General features: G+C 41.3%; 1 protein-coding gene across 1 annotated transcript; it reads right to left on the reverse strand.

The window, feature by feature from the left end:
- Positions 19618-22980, reverse strand: LOC107607388. Its single transcript, XM_016309351.1, has 5 exons — positions 22110-22980; positions 21712-22034; positions 21266-21612; positions 20467-20905; positions 19618-20121 (listed from the first exon to the last, which is right to left on the reverse strand). The coding sequence occupies exons 1-5, from the start codon at positions 22978-22980 to the stop codon at positions 19618-19620; spliced, it is 2484 nt and encodes an 827-aa protein (XP_016164837.1).

Here is a 23318-nt window from a genome sequence, read left to right on the forward strand (position 1 = left end):
TCTTTATTTTTCGAAAATCCTCACCCATTTTTCATTTTATTTTATTTTATTTTCTTATTTCTGTTTTCTAAAAAAAATATTTTAATACTATTTGAATCTCCAATTCACAACATCTCCCTTTCTCCAACATGGACCTAAGTGGAAATGAACAGTCCAGAAGGACTCTGGGATTATATGCTAACCCCACTACTGCTTCATATGGGAGTAGTATCTGTATACCCTCCATCGGAGTCAGTAGTTTTGAGTTGAATTCTCAGCTCATTATCGTGGTGCAGCAAAGTTGCCAGTATTCCGGTCTTCCATAGGAAGAACCTACAGAGTTTCTGGAACAGTTTTTACAAATTGCTGACACAGTACATGATAAGGAAGTAGATCAGGATGTCTACAGATTATTACTATTTTCATTTGCTGTAAAAGACCAAGCTAAGAGGTGGTTAAATAACTAACCCAAGGCTAGCATAAGGACATGGAAACAGCTGTCAGAAAAATTCCTAAATCAATATTTCCCTCCAAAACGGATGACACAGCTAAGACTGAACATCCAAGGCTTTAAAAAAGGAGATAATGAATCTCTTTATGATGCCTGGGAGAGATACAGAGAGATGCTAAGAAAATGCCCCTCTGAAATGTTTTCAGAGTGGGTGCAATTAGACATCTTCTATTATGGGCTTACAGAAAAAGCTCAGATGTCTTTGGACCACTCAGTTGGTGGATCTATACACATGAGAAAGACAATTGAAGAAGCTCAAGAGCTCATTGATACAGTTGCCAGAAATCAGCATCTGTACCTAAGTAGTGAGTCTTCCATGAAAGAAGAGGCTAAAATAGTAACTGCTGAACTTAGTCCTGCAGAACATGTTACTGAATTCAATCATCAATTAGATTTTTTAACAAAACAGCTAGCCGAATTCAAGGAGATACTACAAGACACAAGAATGGCTAATATGAATATGGAAGTACAGTTGAAGCAAACAAAACAGCAGTTATCAAAACAAATAACAGAAGAGTGCCAAGCAGTTTAATTAAGAAGTGGGAAAACATTAAATACCTCACTTCAAAGCAGCAGGAAGCCAAGAAATGAACAAACTGCTACCCAAAATTCCTCTGAGGACAGTAAGAGCCCAGAGAGGAGTAATTATGGCGCTCAAATGCCAGAAAAGGGTGAAGAGCTGGCATTAAACGCCCAACCCATGCTCAGTTCTGGCGTTCAAACGCCACAAACAAGCAAGGAGTTGGCGTTAAACGCCCAATGGAAGCTCAGTTCTGGCGTTCAAACGCCAGAAACAGGTAAGGAATTGGCGCCCAACGCCAATCCAGCTTCCAAACCTGGCATTCAAACGCCAGTGAGGGATCGACACACCCACGTGCTGAATACAACCCCTCTAAAAAGGCTTCTCCAACCACCTCTGTAGGAAATAAACCTGCAGCAACCAAGGTTCAGGAATACAAAGCCAAGATACCTTATCCTCAAAAACTCCGCCAAGAGGAGCAGGATAAGCAATTTGCTCGCTTTGTAGATTATCTGAGGACTTTTGAAATAAAGATTCCGTTTGCAGAGGCACTTGAGTAAATACCATCTTATGCCAAGTTCATGAAAGAGATCTTGAGTCATAAGAAGGATTGGAGAGAAACTGAAAAGAGTTCTCATCACTAAAGAATGTAGTGCAGTCATTCTAAAAAGCTTCCCAGAAAAGCTTAAAGATCCCAGGAGCTTTATGATACCATGCATATTAGAGGGTAATTGCACCAAGATAGCTTTATGTGATCTTGGGGCAAGCTTCAACCTAATACCTGCATCCACTATAAGAAAGCTTGGTTTAACTGAAGAAGCTAAACCAACTCGGATATGTCTCCAACTTGCTGATGGCTCCATTAAATACCCATCAAGCGTGATTGAAGACATGATTGTCAGGGTTAGGCCATTCGCCTTCCCCACTGACTTTGTAGTGCTAGAAATGGAGGAGCACAAGAGTGCTACTCTCATTCTAGGAAGACCTTTCCTAGCAACTGGACGAACTATCATTGATGTCCAAAAGGGGGAAGTAACCCTGAGAGTCAATGAGGATGAGTTTAAGTTGAATGCTGTCAAGGCCATGCAGCATTCAGACACACCAAAAGACTGCATGAAAGTTGATCTTATTGACTCTTTGGTAGAGGAGATCAACATGGTTGAGAGTCTCGAATCAGAGCTGGAAGACATCCTTAAAGATGTTCAGCCTGATCTGGAGGATTCAGAGGAATTGAAAGAGCCTCTGAAACTTCCTCGGGAAGAGGAAAAACCTCATAAACCCGAGCTCAAACCATTACCACCGTCCCTGAAATATGCATTTCTGGGAGAAGGTGACACTTTTCCGGTGATCATAAGCTCTGCTTTAAATCCCCTGGAAGAGGAAGCGCTACTTCAAGTGCTAAGGACACACAAGACAGCTCTTGGGTGGTCCATAAGTGATCTTAAGGGCATCAGCCCAGCAAGATGCATGCACAAGATCCTATTGGAGGATGATGCTAAGCCAGTGGTTCAACCATAGAGGTGGCTAAATCCAGCCATGAAGGAAGTGGTGCAGAAAGAGGTCACCATGTTACTGGAGGTTGGGATTATTTATCCTATTTCTGATAGCCCCTGGGTGAGCCCTGTCCAAGTTGTCCCCAAAAAGGGAGGCATGACAGTGGTTCATAATGAAAAAAAATGAACTGGTTCCTACAAGAACAGTTACAGGGTGGCGCATGTGTATTGACTATAGAAGGTTCAATACCGCCACAAGAAAGGATCATTTTCCTTTACCATTCATAGACCAGATGCTAGAAAGACTAGCAGGTCATGATTATTACTGCTTTTTGGATGGCTATTCAGGCTACAAGCAAATTGTAGTAGATCCCCAGGATCAAGAGAAAACAGCATTCACATGTCCATCTGGAGTATTTGCCTACAAAAGGATGCCATTTGGTCTGTGCAATGCACCTGCAACCTTTCAGAGGTGCCTGCTCTCTATCTTCTCTGATATGGTAGAGAAATTTCTGGAAGTCTTTATGGATGACTTTTCAGTCTTTGGAGACTCATTCAGCTTCTGCCTTGACCATTTAGCACTTGTTCTGAAAAGATGCCAAGAGACCAACTTAGTTTTAAACCGGGAAAAATGTCACTTTATGGTGACTGAAGGAATTGTCCTTGGGCATAAAATTTTAAACAAGGGAATAGAGTGGATCAAGCTAAAGTGGAAGTAATTGAAAAATTACCACCACCTGCCAATGTTAAGGCAATCAGAAGCTTTCTAGGGCATGCAGGATTCTATAGGAGGTTTATAAAGGATTTTTCAAAAATTGCAAAACCTCTGAGCAATCTGCTAGCTGCTGACACGCCATTTGTGTTTGACACAAAGTGTCTGCAGGCGTTTGAAACTCTGAAAGCTAAGTTGGTCACATCACCAGTTATTTCTGCACCAGACTGGACATTACCATTTGAACTAATGTGTGATGTCAGTGACCATGCCATTGGTGTAGTACTGGGACAGAGGCATAAAAAGCTTCTGCATGTCATTTATTATGCTAGCCGCATTTTAAATGATGCCCAGAAAAATTACACAACCATAGAAAAAGAATTGCTTGCAGTGGTTTATACCATTGACAAGTTTAGATCATACTTAGTAGCATCAAAAGTGATTGTGTATACTGACCATGCTGCTCTTAAATATCTACTCACAAAGCAGGATTCAAAATCCAGGCTCATAAGATGGGTGTTGCTTCTGCAAGAGTTTGATATAGAAATAAGAGACAGAAAAGGGACAGAGAACCAAGTGGCTGATCATCTGTCCCGGATAGAGCCAGTAGAAGGGACGTCTTTCCTTTCTATTGAGATCTCTGAAACCTTTCCGGATTAGCAACTGTTTGCCATCCAGGAAACACCATGGTTTGTAGACATTGCAAACTATAAAGCTGCAAGATTCATACCCAAGGAGTACAGCAAGCAACAAAAGAAAAAATTAATTACTGATGCAAAGTACTACCTGTGGGATGAACCATATCTCTTTAAGAGATGTGGAGATGGAATAATCCGTAGGTGTGTACCTAGAGAAGAAGCACAGAAGATCCTATGGCATTGTCATGGATCACAATATGGAGGACATTTCGGAGGTGAGCGAACAGCCACAAAAGTCTGCCAATGTGGCTTCTACTGGCCCACTCTCTATAAAGACTCCCGAGAGTTTGTGCGTAACTGTGACAGCTGCCAGAGAGCTGGTAATCTACCTCATAGTTACGTTATGCCTCAGCAAGGAATATTAGAGATTGAGTTATTTGACGTATGGGGTATTGACTTCATGGGGCCTTTCCCACCATCATACTCAAACACTTATATTCTGGTGACAGTCGACTATGTATCCAAATGGGTAGAGGCCATTGCCACACCCACTAATGATACTAAGACAGTGCTGAAGTTCCTCCAGAAACATATCTTCAGCAGGTTTGGTGTCCCTAGAGCACTAATTAGTGATGGGGGCACTCACTTCTGCAATAAACAGTTTTACTCTGCTATGGTCCGGTATGGAATTAGTCACAAGGTGGCAACTCCATATCATCCACAGACAAATGGGCAAGCTGAAGTCTCTAATAGAGAAATAAAAAGAATCCTGGAATGGACTGTAAATACCCGTAGAAAGGATTGGGCGAGAAGCTTGGATGATGCTCTGTGGGCTTACAGAACAGCATTCAAGACTCCTATAGGGACCTCTCCATACCAGCTTGTGTATGGTAAAGCCTGTCATCTGCCAGTGGAACTGGAGCATAAGGCCTACTGGGCAATCAGATTCCTAAACTTTGATGCCAAATTAGCTGGAGAAAAAAGATTGCTCCAGCTGAATGAGCTAGAGGAATTCAGACTCACTGCTTTCGAAAATGCCAAGCTTTACAAAGAGAAAGCAAAAAGATGGCATGATAGAAAGCTGTCATCTAGAGTCTTTGAACCAGGATAGAAAGTTCTGTTGTTTAACTCTAGGCTCAGGCTATTCCCCGGGAAACTGAAATCACGGTGGAGGGGACCATATGTGATTACAAGTGTGTCACCATATGGCTATGTAGAGCTTCAAGACATTGATTCTGATAAGAAGTTCATTGTTAATGGACAGAGAATCAAGCGTTATCTTGAAGGCAATATTGAGCAAGAGTGCTCAAGGATGAGGCTAGATTAAAAGCTTAGCAAGGTCCAGCTAAAGACAATAAAGAAGCGCTTATTAGGAGGCAACCCAATTTTTCCTTATCTATGTTAATTTTCTGTTTTCCATTTTTATTTTATGTTTTCTTTAGGATGATGATCATGTGGAGTCACAGAAATCAAAGCAAAGTCAAAAACAGCATTAAAATAGCTCACCCTGGAGGAAGAGCTTACTGGCGTTTAAACGCCAGTAAGAAGCATCAGACTGGCATTTAACGCCAGAAAGAAGTATCAAGCTGGCGTTAAACCCCATAAACAAGCACCAAGTTGGCGTTCAATGCCAAGAAATGGGAAAAGCTGGCGTTTAATGCCAGAAACATGCAGCAGTCTGGCGTTAAACGCCAGGATTGCATACTAAAGACGTTTTCCATGCCTCAATGGAGCATGGATGCTAAGTCCTTGACCCCTTAGGATCTGTGGATCCCACGGGATCCCCACCTACCTCACTCCCTTCTATCTTCATTTCCTCGAGGACGAGCAAACTTTTTAAGTTTGGTGTGGAAAAAAAGCGTTGCTTTTTGTTTTTCCATAACCATTTATGGCACCTAAGGCCAGAGAAACCTCTAGAAAGAGGAAAAGGAAGGCAATTGCTTCCACCCCCGAGTCATGAGAGATGGAAAGGTTCATCTCAAGGGTCCATAGTTTAGTGGTAGAGCATTTGACTGCAGATCGAAGAGCCATGAGGGAGGAGCAACAAAGGCAACGAAGAGACATAGAGGAGCTCAAGAGCACCACTGGTTCTTCAAGAGGAAGAAGACGCCACCCTCACTAAGGTGGACCCGTTCCTTAATCTCCTTGTCTATTTGTTTTTCTGTTTTTCGATTTATATGCTTTATGTTTTATCTATGTTGTATCTTTATTACATGATCATTAGTGTCTAGTGTCTATGTCTTAAAGATATGAATGTCCTATGAATCCATCACCTTTCTTAAATGAAAAATGTTTTCTGAAAAAAAAAAGAAGTGCATGAATTTTGAATTTTAAAATAGTTTAATTATTTTGATGTGGTGGCAATACTTTTTGTTTTCTGAATGAATGCTTGAACAGTGCATATTTTTGAATTTGTTGTTTATGAATGTTAAAATTGTTGGCTCTTGAAAGAATAATGGAAAAGGAGAAATGTTATTGATAATATGAAAAATCAAAAAAAATTATTCTTGAAGCAAGAAAAAGCAGTGAAGAACAAAGCTTGCAAAAAAAAAGAGAAAAAAAGAAGAAAAAAAGAAAAAGCAAGCAGAAAAAGCCAAGAGCTCTTAAAACTAAAAGGCAAGAGCAAAAAGCCGATAGCCCTTAAAACCAAAAGGCAAGGGTAATAAAAAGGATCCAAGGCTTTGAGCATCAGTGAATAGGAGGGCCCAAAGGAATAAAAACATGGCCTAAGCGGCTAAACCAAGCTGTCCCTAACCATGTGCTTGTGGCGTGTAGGTGTCAAGTGAAAACTTGAGGCTGAGCGGTTAAAGTCGAGGTCCAAAGCAAAATCAGAGTGTGCTTAAGAACCTTGGACACCTCTAATTGGGGACTTTAGCAAAGCTGAGTCACAATCTGAAAAGGTTCACCCGGTTATGTGTCTGTGGCATTTATGTTTCCGGTGGTAATACTGGAAAACAAAATGCTTAGGGTCACGGCCAAGACTCATAAAGTAACTGTGTTAAAAAATCAACATACTGAACTAGGAGAATCAATAACACTATCTGAATTTTGAGTTCCTATAGATACCAATCATTCTGAACTTCAAAGGATAAAGTGAGATGCCAAAACTGTTCAGAAGCAAAAAGCTAATAGACCCACTCATCTAATTAAGACTGATCTTCATATATGTTTTTGGAATTTGTTGTACCTTCTCTTCTTTTTATCTTACTTTGTTTTTAATTGCTTGGGGACAAGCAACAATTTAAGTTTGGTGTTGTGATGAGCGGATAATTTATACGCTTTTTGGCATTATTTTTACGTAGTTTTTAATATGTTTTGTCACTTTTTATTATATTTTTATTAGTTTTTAAATAAAAATCACATTTCTGGACTTTACTATGAGTTTGTGTGTTTTTCTGTGATTTCAGGTAATTTCTGGCTGAAATTGAGGGACCTGAGCAAAAATCTGACTCAGAGACTGAAAAAGGACTGCAGATGCTGTTGGATTCTGACCTCCCTGCACTCAAAGTGGATTTTCTGGAGCCACAGGAGTCCAAATGGCACGCTCTCAATTGAGTTAGAAAATATACATCCAGGGCTTTCCAGAAATATATAATAGTCCATGCTTTGCTCGGAGATAAATGACGCAAACTGGCGTTCAACGCCAGCTTTCTGCCCTATTCTGGAGTTAAACGCCAGAAACAGGTTCCAAAGCAGAGTTAAACGCCAGAAACAGGTTACAACCTGGCGTTTAACTCCAAAAACAGCTTAGGCACGTGTAAAGCTCAAGTCTCAGCCCCAGCACACACCAAGTGGGCCCCGGAAGTGGATTTCTACACTATCTATCATAGTTTACTCGTTTTTCTGTAAACCTAGGTCACTAGTTTAGTATTTAAACAACTTTTAGAGATTTATTTTGTACCTCAAGAAATTTTAGATCTAAACTTTGTACTTTTTGATAGCATGAGTCTCTAAACTCCATTGTTGGGGGTGAGGAGCTCTGCTGTGTCTCGATGAATTAATGCAATTATTTTTGTTTTCTATTCAAACACGCTTGTTTCTATCTAAGATGTTCATTCACACTTCAATATGATGGATGTGATGATCCGTGATACTCATCACCATTCTCAACCTATGAACGCGTGCCTGACAACCACCTCCGTTCTACCTTCGATTGAATGAGTATCTCTTGGATTCCTTAATCAAAATCTTCGTGGTATAAGCTAGAATCCATTGGCAGCATTCTTGAGAATCTGGAAAGTCTAAACCTTGTCTATGGTATTCTGAGTAGGATTCAGGGATTTAATGACTGTGACGAGCTTTAAACTCACAAGGGTTGGGCATAGTGAAAGACGCAAAAGGATCAATGGATCCTATTCCAGCATGAGTGAGAACCAACAGGTGATTAGCCGTACGGTGACAGCGTACTTGGACAATTTTCACTGAGAGGACGGATGGTAGCCATTGACAACAGTGACCCACCAACACACAGCTTGCCATAGGAGGAACCTTGCGTGCGTGAAGAAGAAGACAAGGGGAAAGCAAAGATTCAGAAGACAAAGCATCTCCAAAACTTCAACATATTCTCCATTACTACATAATAAGTATTACTTAATCCATGCTCTCTTGTTCATTTGCAAGTCAATTGATAATTATAATTGATATCCTGACTAAGAGTTACAAGATAATCATAGCTTGCTTCAAGCCAACAATCTCTGTGGGATCGACCCTTACTCACGTAAGGTATTACTTGGACGACCCAGTGCACTTGCTGGTTAGTGGTTAGAATTGTGAAAAGTGTGATTCACAATTCGTGCACCACCAGTACACTTGCCGGTGAGTTTGTGTGGAATCGTTTTTCCCTCATCAATGGTGCTCTATTTTTCAAAATTTTTCTATGTTCTTGCACCAAACCAAGCATTTCAAACCTCCAAACAACTACCAAAACATTATAAAACCTTATTTAACCTACTAGACTACCAATTAAACTCAACTAGTTAAGCAAAGCATGAAATTTAGCCTAAATTACCAATATTTACAAAGAGGAAAAAGAAAAGATTTTACCATGGTGGGGTGTCTCCCACCTAGCACTTTTGTTTATTGTCCTTAAGTTGGACTTATGGGGAGCTCTTCATTAAGGTGGCTTGTGCTTGAATCCATCCTTGAACATTCACCAATGCTTGGACTTCCATTGTGCTTCATCATACAAAGTTAATAACTCCAAGCTTTGATGGAGTTCTTCACAAACCATAGGCTCCCAAAGTTGATCCACACCTTGTAAGCCAGGATCCCATACTTTGTTTTCACACCCGTTTTCAAGTTGATCATGGTAATCCTCTCCGGGTGGTATAGAAGCCAAATTCTCATGAAGGCACCAAACGATCCTCCTAGACCCATTCAATTGAGCACTACACCAATCCATGCTCCTCAATTTCGAGCTTCCAACCATAATGAGCCTAGACTTACAACGCCAACCACTAAAGATCCTCCTCTTATGCTTAATTCCACAAAGCGCCCTAAGTTGGCCATTCATTTCAAGAATACCATATTCAAGTGGGATAATAAAGCTAAAATTTAGAAGTTTTACCCAATCAAATGAAGGATTAGGTGATAACCTAGGTGGAGGAGTTCCTAATGGTCTTGAAAAAGCACGCTCCACTCCCGTCCGTCCTCTTCTAGAGGCTTCCACCACTTGGCAAGGTTCTTCAAGCATTGCCTCTTGCCAAGCTTCCTCAAGTTCACATTTTTCTTCACCAAATTCTTCTATCTCTTCCCCATCACTCAAATAAAAAATAGGAGGTTAAGTGAAATCTACCTCATTATCAATTCCAAGCATATTGGGGAAGGACTCATCAAGCTCAAAAGGATCATATGTTGATGTGGAATCATCATAGATAGGAGGGCTAGTTGCTCGAAATACTTCTTCCAATTCTTTAATCACATTGTGCCTTAGAGGTTGTGCACTCTCCTCTTCAACATTGCTTTCTAGTTTAATGGAAGAAGGCTCAACAAGATCATCTAGGGGATTGATCAATATGGACAAAAAATCACTAATGATGGAATCCACTTCTTGATCAATTTCCCTCAACTCTTTATCCACTTCCTTAACATCGCTCTCCTTCTCAACACCAATTTCACACTTCATGGAAGAAGGCTCTTCAACTTGAGATTCCTCTATGTACTCAACATATCCTAAATACCCAACCTCTACTTCCTCTTGTTCAATAATTTCTATCTCCTCCTCTTGTTGTACTTCTTGCTTTAACTCCTCTTCTTCACCTTGGAGCTCCAAATTCACTCCATCACTATGCTCCTTGATTGCTTCTCCACATTCAACAATGGGAGTACTTGGGATGTATGAGCTTAGGTGGGAGGTTATGTGACTAACGGCTTCTACTATGATAGCCATCTTGGCTTCTAGCTCCTCAAACTCCTTTTCCGTCCCCTCTTGTTGCCTTAGGATATGAGATTCAAGATCTCTTAGTTCTTGCGTGAGGGCTTCATCGAGGGGCGGTGGTGGAAGAGAGGGTTCATTGTTTGAGGGAAAGGCATTGTAGTTGGAAGGTGGTTCATATTGGTGAAAGTCTTGAGGTGGTACATATGGAATTTGTGGTTCTTCAGGGTATTGGTGTTTGATGACTGGAACTCACACCCTATTCAAAATTGGTGAATTAGTCCTTTTGGCAAGCGCACTAAAATTATCGTCAAGTAATAACCTACAGTGGAGTGGGATCGTATCCACAGAGATTGGCAAATTCAAGCAGTTTTAATCGATTGATGAATTAGTCAAGCGGATCAATAGGATTGTAGAGTGCAGAATTGTAAATGACATAAATGTAAATGACTAGAATATAAAGAAAAGCGATAAAGTGCAGAAATATAAATGGCAGAAAGTAAAGTGCAGAATCATAAATGACTTGAATGAAAATGGGAATGGGGAATTGCTGAATGTAAAAATAAGCTATAAAGAATTGGATAGATAAGAATGGGGAAATTCATTGAGATTGGGAGATGTTGTCTCTTTGGATCAAATCTAGCTTATATCCTCTTCAATTATACAACTCATTGACCTCTTGGCAATCATGATTGATTAAGCCCCAATCCCTTGGTAACTCAATCTCTCAGATCTTGATCAATAGCCAATTCTTTGGTCTAATTGCTCATGAAGAGAGATATGCTTGGTCGCTGATTATACCACACACCATCATAGGTCCAACTAGAGGGAGGATTATATGTCACATATCCAAACACCAAAACCCAGATTCTACTCTAGTGTGAGAAGGGATTTCAAGCATGGTTTCATGTTTCCTTTCCCAAGGTTCCCATGAAACCCAATTGCATTCAATCTCTTTCCCAAGATAATTGAACACTAAGCATTAAGAACGAAATTCCTTCTAGCAAATCAAAGAGAAGATGAAGAGAAGAAGGATTTCACTATCATTCATCCATCAAGTACAACAGAGCTCCCTCTCTAAATGAGAGGGAAGTTAGCTACTCATAGCTCAAAAGGTACTCAAAAGTGAAGTGTAAAAGTGGATCTAAAACTGATTGCTTAACCCCCCCCCTTTTCAGTACTCCTTGGGGGTATTTATACTACTCCTAGTAAAATTAAAGAATTACAAAAGTGAAAAAGGAAAATTACATTTTGGAGGAAAAAGAAAACACTCAATAAGCATGACTTCTCAGCTGGTGTGTGGCTGGCGTGCCTCTGGCGTGTCACGTGCTCTTCATTTCCAGCTTGGCGTGCCACGCCTATTCCTTCAAGTGGCACGCTCATCCCTCCTTCAACCTTGGCGTGCCACGCCTTCGAACTCAAGTGGCACGCCCCTTGCTTTTCTCACTTCTCTTTGCCTCTGGAAACTTGTACTAGCGTGCCACACCCAAGGTTTGGCGTGCCACGCCCTTGCTTTATGCTTGGCGAGGCTTCTCTGGGAAGTTGAACTAGCATGGGACGCCCAGGGTCTGGCGTGCCACGTCCCTCTTGTGAGTGAGTGGTTGCTCTATTTGGCATGCCACGCCACGAACCTAAGTGGCACGCCCCAATGCTCCTCTTCTGAATGACACTGGCGTGCCACGCCTGGCTACTCAAGTGGCATGCCTAAGTGAAGAATGGTGAATGGCATGCCACGCCTTCGATACCAAGTGGCACGCCCAGTCTTTGCTTTTGGTCCTTTGTGCATTGGCGTGCCACGCCTGGTTGCTCAAGTGGCACGCCCAGTCTTCAATTGCCTTCATCCCCTTCTTTGGATTATTGTACCAGCGTGCCACGCCATGCTGCTCAAGTGGCATGCCCATGGGTTTGTGAACTCTTCAATCTTGGCGTGCCACGCCTGGGTTCTCAAGTAGCACGCCCAAGTGACTTCTTGGGGCTGGCGTGCCACGCCTTCAATACCAAGTGGCACGCCATAGTGAAGATTCTTCTTGGGATGGAGAGTTGGCGTGCCACGCCCCTTTGCTCAAGTGGCACGCCCATAGTAGTTGATGGGTCAGGCGTCCATGCCCAGCTTGGCGTGCCACGCCCCTTTTATGTCCTTCATTGTAGCTCTCTGGAATTTTGTATCAGCGTGCCACGCCAAGTCTCTGGTGTGCCATGCCCATATGCATACTTTGAATCTCTTCTCTGGACTTTAGTACTAGCGTGGCACGCCAGCTCCTGGCGTGCCACGTCAGTGCGTTTTTATGGCGTTTGCTTCAAGTGTCACGCCAGTTTCACATGCCCAGCTTCTTGTTTGTCTTCTAACCCATTTTTGATTCTTTTCTCACATGAAATTCAGCACAACTCATCTCAAAGTAGTGTACCATAATATTCATCAAATAATGCATGAATTATACTAATCAAATGAGATTTATGCTCTTTGATGGTCTTCTTTATGCAAGAAAGAAGGGTAGATGATGCAAGTCATCAGTGTTGGAATGGTGGTGGCTCTAGATATGGTTCATATGGTGGTTGGTATGGTAGATCTGGATTAGGATCATATGGTGGTGGATGGTAGTAGGAGGCTTGTGAGTATGGTTATTGAGGGCTATGTTGAGAAGGGGGTTCATATGCATATGATGGTTGTGGTTGACAATCACAATAAGGGTCATCACACACATTAGATTGGTATGCATTAGGATTTGGACTGTACCCATAAGAATCCGAAGAGTAGTCATGTTGGGGTGGTGCTTGAACGGCTTCGATGGCATAAAATGCCTTTTGGTCCTTGCGCATCTCCGTGAGGAGAGTAGTCATGTCCCCAAGCACTCTTGTCAAACTCGATTCGGAAGGAGGTTGTTGCCAAGAAGGTTGTCTATAAGCTTGGGGTTCCTTACTCCCTTGATCTCCAAATCCTTGATGCATGTTATCATTATAAATTCCATCTCCTACAACATAGTTTGAACCACACTCATAGCCAAAGTGATGAGAATTCATGGACAAAGTTCTTCACATTCAACTTGTAACACCCTAATTAGCCTAAGATTTACCTCACGTCGTAAAGCTAAGGTTAATCAGAGATTACAACAGTTCTAAACTCATACATATAATATATAGAAAGGATTAATATAATCTAGAAGCTCGATGAATGATATAGCTCAACAATAGGATTTGAAAAGCGCAAAACGTACTAGCAAAGATTCTAACTTAAGGCACAAGAAACAGATAAGATATAACAAAGATTAGTATATAATATCATAGGAAACTAGCCACGACTCGCGGAGTTTAAGCCGGTTAGCCATATACAGATATACAGAACCAAATAGTAAAAACAGCTTATATAAATTTTGTTCTCTCAAATACAAGCCTCTAGGCAAAACAAATACAAAAGTTAGAGACATATATAAAATAAACCAAAAGACCCAAAAGATGTCCGGATCCTCCGCTCCTGTCACCAACCAGACAACTCACCTAGGTGGGTTGCGACCTGCATCTGAAAAACACAACAGAAATATGGTATGAGAACCAGAGGTTCTCAGTATGGTAACAGTGCATAGTGCTGTAGAATATAAGACCCCGGGACTCCAAAGGCAACCCTAAGCTCTATATCCATCACATGAATTCAAATAAACCGGGTAATCTATCTGAAGGAATTTCTACTCTAATCAAACACCGCTGTCCCACAACCTTCACCAACCTATCCTCCATGCAATCTCATCGCCACTACCTTTCGAACCTCCTCAATCCCAGTAGAAAGCACAATTAATAGGAATGCAAGTAATTCACAAGTAAAAGCATATAACGTATTCAATTAGGCATACAATTACAAGTCGGTAAAGCAAACAAACACGTAGAAAATGCACATGATGAATGTCTGTCCTACTGGCTGTGATATCACATTGTCGGGTCAACTGCCAACCCGACACATCTCTGATAGAGAGAATTTAGTTGATGGTTTAGAATTTCTCTTATAGAAATAAGAACTTCGTTGTAAGTATAGTTCTAAACCAACAAATAATCATCCCAATCAAAAATATTGGTTTTGTCATAAGTACAAACCCCAATGAAAATTAACCGAAGTATTTAAACCTCGGGTCGTTTCACAAGGAATTGCAATGAAGTGGTCAATTATTGGCTATGAAGGTGCAAGGGGTTTGATTTATAAGGGTGCAAGAAAATAAATGGCAAAGAAAGTAAATCAAGCAAGCATTTAAAGATGACATGTAATAAAGAGAAGCAATTAGTAAAGAGAGACATTCATGGCAAGGATTGAGATTATAGGCTTTCCATCCTAGTCACTAATAACAATAATTAACAAGAATTTATCTTATTTCATCATCTCCAATGTTTGAAGAAGGTGTAAGTTATCTTCCATGAGAGAAAGTCAAACAAGATTAGTTAATCTCAATCCAAAAATCCTAATCAACTTACTAACGGAATTAGCAAGAGATTAGAGTCAATGAAAATCATATTAACTAACAACTCTAGAAAGTATAATCATATAAATGGCAAAGAAAGTAAATCAAGCAAGCATTTAAAGATGACATGTAATAAAGAGAAGCAATTAGTAAAGAGAGACATTCATGGCAAGGATTGAGATTATAGGCTTTCCATCCTAGTCACTAATAACAATAATTAACAAGAATTTATCTTATTTCGTCATCTCCAATGTTTGAAGAAGGTGTAAGTTATCTTCCATGAGAGAAAGTCAAACAAGATTAGTTAATCTCAATCCAAAAATCCTAATCAACTTACTAACGGAATTAGCAAGAGATTAGAGTCAATGAAAATCATATTAACTAACAACTCTAGATCACCAACATGAGTTGGGTATTCATGACTCAAGATTACCTAATTACTCTTTCCAAGCCAAGAATGCTCAAGATCTACTCTAACATCCAACCAAACATTTTGTCAAACACTTGGAAGGTATAAAAGGAAAGCATGGTAAATGTGCAAGGAATATAAATCTACCAACTACCAATTACAAGGAAAGTAAAATTTACAACTCAAATTAACAATAAAAGAACATCAAACATCAAATTTCATTAAATGTAAACCAAATCCAACATGAGCATTCATAACCATAAAAGAGAGCATAAAAGGAAAATTAACACTACAAACCATGAGAATGAAAGAGTAGAAGCAAGAAATCATAATGGAAACAAGATGAAATCAAGTAATTGAATCTAGATCTAAGAGCAATTAACGTAATCCTAACCTAATTCTAGAGAGAAAATGGAGCTTCTATCTCTAGAAAACTAACTAAAGTCTCATCATGACTAACTAAGGGCTCCCCCCTTTGCTCAAGCTTGAATTCTACATGAAATACCCTCAGAAACGAGTTGGAATTGGGCCTGGGCAGTTCAGAAATTGCCCCCAGCAATTTTACTTTAAGTGGGTCACGTGCAGACATCGACGCATGTGCGTACCTAACGTGTGCGCGTCGCTCGCAAAACCTCTACTCACGCATGCAAGGCGCGTGCGCGTGGCCCTCAATTTTCCATTTTGTTCATTTCTTCATGAATTCTCCACTTGCATGCTTTCCTCTTCATTTCTTCCATCCACTACTTACCTTATGATCCTGAAATCACTCAACAAACACATCAAGGCATCGAATGGAATTAAAGTGAATTAAAATCACCAATTCAAGGGCCTAAAAAGCATATTTTCACACTTAAGCACAAATTAAGGGAGAATTACAAAACCATGCTATTTCATTGAATAAATGTGGGAAAAGGTGATAAAATCCCCTAAAATAAGCACAAGATAAACCACAAATTTGGGGTTTATCAATCTCCATGGAGATGTCGCCCTTCGGAATCCTTATATGGGAACCCCCAAGATATAGTGCTCGGATCACTGTCCCGGTACCGGCGCCTGCACGTTCTATTGATACGAAGGGATGCGAGCGGGATGCTCTTGCCACAGACCTCACATCTCAATGCAAGCGGGACGAACCACCGCCCTTACACCACTGCCGCTACCTCGACAGGTGGGATCCAACCGCCGTCCCTGCTAGGCGCATAGCGCCTCATAATCTCAGTAAAAATAATATTTCAGTGGTTTTCAGAAAACATTTTCAGTATACATGGATCCCTCATCTCAACCACTGTCCATTCAGATCTCAGTTTCCAAATATCAACAGTTCGTCATTCCTCATCTCATATATCAATCATCCTTCACCTAATGTCAAACCATCCTCAGCACGCCAGAAACCTAGGCCTCCATTTTCTAAAGTTTTCCAAATAATATCACCTAGAAATCCATTAAATTATTTCCTATGTTTTAACTTTTCAAAACTAGTCCCAAGAGTCTAAAAGTGCTTTTAGAGAGGCTTACAACCTTGTTGGGAAGGTGGAATAATTGAAATCAAATAAAATTTTGAGAAACAGGGCGTGTGCGGCCGCACAAGGGGGTGTACGTGCGCACGCCCAGGAGATTTTAAAAGTGTGCGTGCGCACAGGGGTGTGTGCGTACGCATAGATACTGAAATCCATAAGGTCTGTTCACTCGCACAGGGTGTGCTAGCACCCCCAACAGACTCCCCTTCCCGACTTGTGCGTCCACACAGGGGTGTGCGTCCACATAGGTCGCAATTCTCCATTGATGTGTGTGCACACCAGCTGTGCTAGCGCTGCAACCAGTAGGCACTTCCCTGCCTGTGCGTGCACACAGGTGTGTGCGTCCGCACAGAGTAAGATTTTCGCAGGGTTGTGCGCGCACACAAGGCTGTGCGTGCACACACATCAGAAATCATAAAATTCTGCAACTTTGCAGAATTTCAGATTTTTAACGCCAACTTTGAATGATCATAACTTCCTCTATAAAATTCCAATTTTCACAAACTTTATATCAATTTAAAGGGTTTTCAAATATCTTTAATCCTAAGCAAATCTCACCAAATTTTGAAAGCCGAGGCATAAGTTATGATCGAATAAAGTTCACCAAAAACCCAATTTTACCATACTTCACAATTTTCCACAATTTCTTACCATACCCATTCCAAACCATACCAAACCATTCAAAACTCCACTTTTCATCAAAATTAACCTATTGTATCATAATACACCAACCTTACCATATTCTCTTTCTCATTTCATTACTTTCAACTTCAACATCAACTATTTAACACTTATAATCAAACCACATTCAAACTTACCATTTCATCATTCTTAACACTACAATTATCATAATAAACCAACCTCCAATCCATACAATCATTCAACATCATCATATCATTGTAAATCATCATAATTGAACACAACATTCATCAACTCGTCATAAACCATCATACATCAACATTCAACATATCAACAATCATTTTATTTCAAACATATCCTATACGCCCTTAACTCAAAATTGAGCACCAAATGAGCTTTCAACCAAAATCCAGCCACCAATGCAACTCCAACAAGCACCAACAAGCTCCAAACTCACAATAATCAAGCTATATATATATAAATCACCACAATTCAACCTAGGGTTCCATTTATACATAAAATCACAAGGGTTTGGTGGCTCTTACCTTTTCCAATAGATTTGGATGTCAAAACCCAATGCTAAATAAGGATTAGAGTGAACCTAAACATCCAAAATCACAAAAACTCACTTAATCCCAAAGCCCTAAGAACCAAAATTTTGAAGAGAAGAATAGAAAAGATTTCGTGGTTACCTTTCCAGTTTCTTGTGTGGGTTTTGTAGAGCTCTTCACAAGGAACGCGTAGCCATAAACGGTGCGGTGATCGGAGCTCTGTAGCTCAAGATATGAGCTTGGAAAGAAGATGATGAATAGTGCTCAATCTCTTCTCCTCTCCTTCTTTCAATTTCTGATGGGTGTGTTTGAGTGCGTTTATGCTGATTGGTTCATTAAATGAACCTTTTATATGTTGGGCTTGGGCCTAACTTGGGCCCGGTCCAATCCGTTAGCGTTTTTAGTCTGTTTGGCCCAACTTCGGGTCAAACCTTTAAAATTAACGCCCGGTTTTCCACTTCTAATGTTTTTCTAAGGATTTTGTCGGTTTTCAGTTTTCTCGTGCGGTACCGGGTAGACTTGAACCGGTTCAACTATCGGTTCACAGTTTTTCACGGTTTTTCATAGAAAGCACATTTTCTGACTCAGAAAAACCCATTGAGTCCAAAAATTACCTTTAAATCCTCAAATTCTCACTCTAAGTCTTTAGAATCTAATTTGGGCAATATTAATTACTTAATTAACCAGTTGATTAGTTGCGGTTCTTACATTCTCCTCACCAAATAAGAAATTTTGCCCTCAAAATTTAAATGACCTAAGAATAGCTCGGGATAATCCTTTCGCATCTCGGACTCCAATTCCCAAGTATGCTCTTCAACTCCTGCTCGCTCCCAAGCAACCTTAACCAATGAGACTTCCTTTCCTCGCAGCTTCTTCACACTAGTGTCATCAATCCTCACTGGCGTTACTTGGAAAGTTAAGTTTTTCCTCAACTCAACCGACTCAGGCTCCAACACATGAGCCGCATCCGACGTGTACTTATGGAGTTGTGACACGTAGAATACGTCATGCAAGTTAGACAGATGAGGTGGGAAAGTAACTTGATACGCCACCGGCCGGAATCACCTTAAAACCTCAAACGGTCCTATATATCTTGGATTCAACTTCTTAGTTTTTATTGCTTGATTGCTCTTCCAATCCCGGTTGTTAGTGTAACCCTCAGGAATACATGTTCTCCCACTTCGAATTCTAACGGTTTCCTCCTCTGATCCGCATAACTCTTTTGTCGACTCTGAACAGTTAGAATCCTTGCACGAATATTCTTAATGTTCTCAGTAGTCTCCACTATCAAATTTGGACCCAATATACTTACTTCACCAGATTCATACCAACAAAGTGGAGACTTGCACTTCCGTCCATACAAGGCTTCATACGGAGCCATCCCGATGCTCGCATGAAAGCTGTTGTTGTACGCAAACTCCACCAATGGCATGTAACAATCCCAACTCCCGGGTTGATCTAAAACACATGCTCTCAGCATATCCTCCAATGTCTGAATAGTCCTTTCCGACTCTCCATTAGTTTGTGGATGATATGCGATACTGAGACATAGCTTCGTATCGAAAGCTCTTTGAAAAGCTCCCCAAAACCTTGAAGTGAATCGGGAATCACGGTCCGACACTATGCTCGACGGCACACCATGCAACCTTACTATCTCCTTTATATACAACCTTGCTAACTCCTCCACAGAACAGTTCACTCGAATAGGTAGAAAATGAGCGGACTTTAAGCGATCCACGATCACCCAAACCGCATCAAATCCCGACCTAGTCATCGGTAAACTGGTCACGAAATCCATTGCAATTCCTTTCCACTTCCACTGGGAATCTCAAGTGGCTATAACATCCCCGATGGTTTCTGGTGCTCTATCTTCACCTTCTGGCAAGTTAAACACTTGGATACTACTGTTGCTACATCACCCTTCATCCCCGGCCACCAGAACATCCTCTTCAAGTCATAATACATCTTTGTGCTTCTGGGATGAATGGAAAGCCCACTGTTATGAGCTTCTGACAATAAGTCTTGCCTCAAACTCCCGACATCCGGTATGCAAATTCTTCCCTTGCTCCATAATCCTTCACCATCCCTAGTGAGTTCTCCACGCCTCTTATCACCAACTGCTTTAAACAATTGCTGAAGCTTCTGCTCATCTTGCTGAGCCCTTTGTATCTCTGATTTAAACGTGCTTGAGATTTGTAGCTGGTTTAAACAAGCCCTTCTAGCAACTTCACCAATACCCAGCTTAAGATCCACAAACTTATCTACTAGCTCCTCTTCCTTAATCCTCATCCAAGCAATTGTTAAAGATTTCTGACTCAATGCGTCTGCTACCACATTCGCCTTTCATGGATGATAACTTAACTCGAAATTATAATCTTTAAGCAACTCCATCCACCTTCTCTGATGCATGTTAAGCTCTTTCTGATCAAAGATGTACTTGAGACTCTTATGATCAGAAAAGACGCTAAACTTTACTCCGTACAAGTGGTGTCTCCAAATTTTCAATGCAAACACAATTGCCACTAATTCCAAGTCATGAGTGGGGTAATTCACCTCATGCGGTCTCAGCTGACGCGATGCATAAGCCACCACATTCCGGTGTTGCATCAACATGCAACCCAAACCCTTCACTGACGCATCATAATACACTTCGAATGATGCGTGCGGTTCTGACAAGATTAAAACAGGAGCTGAAGTTAACCTCTGCTTGAAAGTCTGAAAACTCTCTTCACACTCTGACGTCCACACAAAAAGCGTTTCTTTCCTTGTCAACTTCGTCATTGGTAGTGCAATCCGGGAAAATCCTTCGATAAATCTCCGGTAATATCCAGCTAAACCCAAGAAGCTTCTGACTTTCATCACCGTTGTCGGTCTTTCCCATTCCATCATCGCTTCTACCTTAGAAGGATCCATAGCTATCCCTCCTTTGCTTACCACGTGACCTAAGAACTTTACTTCCTCCTTTAAGAACTCGCACTTTGACAACTTAGCATACAACTTTCGCTCCTTTAGGATTTGCAACATAATACTCAAGTGTTCTTCATGCTCTTTTGCCGTCTTAGAGTAAACCAAGATGTCATCTATGAAAACCACCCCGAATTTGTCCAAAAAGGGACGGAACACTCTGTTGATGTAATCCATGAAAACAGCAGGTGCGTTCGTTAACCCAAAGGACATTACTGCAAATTTGTAGTGTCCATAGCGTGTTCTAAACACAGTCTTAGGGATATCGTCCTCCTTCGCTCTGATCTGATGGTAACCAGATCTCAAATCTATCTAAGAAAATACTCCAGCTCCTTGCAACTAATCCATCAAGTCATCTATCCTTGGCAGCGGGTTCTTATTCTTTACAGTCACTTTGTTCAACTGTCGGTAATCCACGCACAATCGCATTCCTCTGTCTTTCTTCTTTACCAATAAAACTGGCGCTCCCCACGGTGATACACTCGGTCGAATGAACCTCTTGTTCAGAAGCTCTTCCAACTGAGTCTTTAATTCTGCCAGCTCTATTGGAGCCATTCTATATGACGCAATTGACACTGGTCCGGCTCCTGGCACCAATTCAATCGCAAATTCAATCTCCCTTTGAGGTGGGAACTCAGGGATATCTTCCGGGAACACTTCCAAAAAATCTCTAACCACCAGAATCTGATCTAAGTTCTGAGCATCACCTAACGCATTAGCAACCAACAGAATATAACTCTGACACTCCTTCCCACTACAATGCACTATTACAGAGTTCAGGTAATACCCCGTAGCTACCACTGCTCCATTTTCTCCATCCAGCATAAACCGAATTGACCGCTCAAAGCAATCCAACAAAACCCGATTCTTTGATAACCAATCAAACCCCAAAATCATCTCCAATCCAATCATTGGCAAACAGATCAAATCATGCACAAAGTCTCTACCCTCAAGCTTGAAACCTACTTGCCTACACTCTGACCTAGTCATAACTGTCTGATGCGGAGTATATACATGCAGATCAAATGGTAACTCTGACACTTTCAAGACTAATTTCTCAACCTTAGCAAATGAAATAAATGAATGAGATGCTCCAGTATCATACAATGCAACTAAAGTCTTATCACCAATTAAACATATACCTCTCATCAACGGATCCCCCTTGGAAGCATCCTTGGCATTCACAGCAAAAACTCGCCCCTGGTGCTGACTCTGACCCACACTTGGGTTCTTCTCACGTGTGCAATCCCTCGCAAAATGACCAGGCAAGCCACAGTTGGAGCACCCACCTATACCAATCTTGCAAAAGTCATATGGATGAAAATGTCCTCAACGATCACAAGCTAAATCCGAAGAACTCTTACTCTGATTTCCTCTCCCTTTGCCACGCTGAATCTGATCATGGGTGTTCTTTCTGATGCCTCCTAGGCTTTGAGGCGCATATCCTCCTCTCTTGAAGCTTTGTCCTCTGGGATGAAAATACTTGCCACGCCCTCGACTAGAGCTCCCTCCATGAGTGTCCTTGGATGCCGCCACGGTCTTGGCATACTCCTCAACCACTCTTGCCTTATTCACCAAGTCGGAGAAGACACGGATCTCTATAGGAGCCACAATAGTCATAATATTGTCCTGCAGCCCCCTTTGGTATGTAATACACTTCCAACTCTCATAAGCCTCTGGGGCACCCTGACATACCCTAGAAAACCTATAGAGTTCCTCAAACTTGTTGGTGTAATCTGCCACAGACATGGAACCTTGCTTCAGCTGCATTAGTTCCATCTCCTTTCCTTCCCTTGCAGACTCAGGGAAGTATTTCTTGTAGAAGGCCGTTTGGAACACCTCCCATGGAATATCGGCATTCTGAAGCTGTAGCAAGCGACACTTTGCTTGCCACCAGGGCTGGGCCTCTCCCGCTAGCTGATAAGCGGCAAACTCGACATATTGATTGATGGGAACATGCTGCACCTGTAAAGCACGCTCCATAGCCCGGAACCAGTTGTCCACTTCAGTAGGATTAGTTGATCCTCGGAAAGTTAGCGGATAAATCTTGAGGAACATCACCAAGGTCATCGGAACACCACCCGTGTTATCGCCGTTTCCCTCAGCATTGTCATTAGCATTCCCTTTGCCATTCCCGTTTCTGTTTTCGGCGGGTTGGCCCAATCTCTGCACAACTTGCAGAGTCGCAGCAGCGTTAGCTTCTGTGGTATTTGCTAAGTTAGCCATGGCCGCCATGAATTCAGCATGGTTGTCAGCTGGTTGCTCATTCCTACTTTCTCGTATACGCGTTCGACCTCGTCCGCGAGTGGCCATGTAGGGTTCCTGTCTACACCAAACAATCGATATCAAGGTGATCAGTCTCAATATCAAAAGCCTAGTGTTTCAAATATCCCAAACAGGTACTCACAAACAAGCATGCTATGCAATATCAAACAGATAACGTAATAGCATAAAAAAAGACACAGAGTATGCAATAAAGCACAATCGGTTCATTCCTCAGGCTCACGAGGACGAACCACTCTGATACCACTTAATGTAACACCCTAATTAGCCTAAGCTTTACTTCACGTCGT

This window comes from Arachis ipaensis, chromosome B07 (genome assembly GCF_000816755.2).
Source record: "Arachis ipaensis cultivar K30076 chromosome B07, Araip1.1, whole genome shotgun sequence".
Classification (NCBI taxonomy): Eukaryota; Viridiplantae; Streptophyta; class Magnoliopsida; order Fabales; family Fabaceae; genus Arachis; species Arachis ipaensis.

What these genes read in the sequence shown, in the direction of transcription:
- LOC107607388 (XM_016309351.1), bottom strand. Translation starts at nt 22,980, where the DNA reads ATGGCGGCCATGGCTAACTTAGCAAATACCACAGAAGCTAACGCTGCT. An exon ending in CAAAGGGAGAGGAAATCAGA is followed by an intron (nt 22,035 to 22,109) that starts GTAAGAGTTCTT and finishes AGATTGGTATAG; the next exon opens with GTGGGTGCTCCAACTGTGGC. An exon ending in CTAGGTCAGAGTGTAGGCAA is followed by an intron (nt 21,613 to 21,711) that starts GTAGGTTTCAAG and finishes TGGTTATCAAAG; the next exon opens with AATCGGGTTTTGTTGGATTG.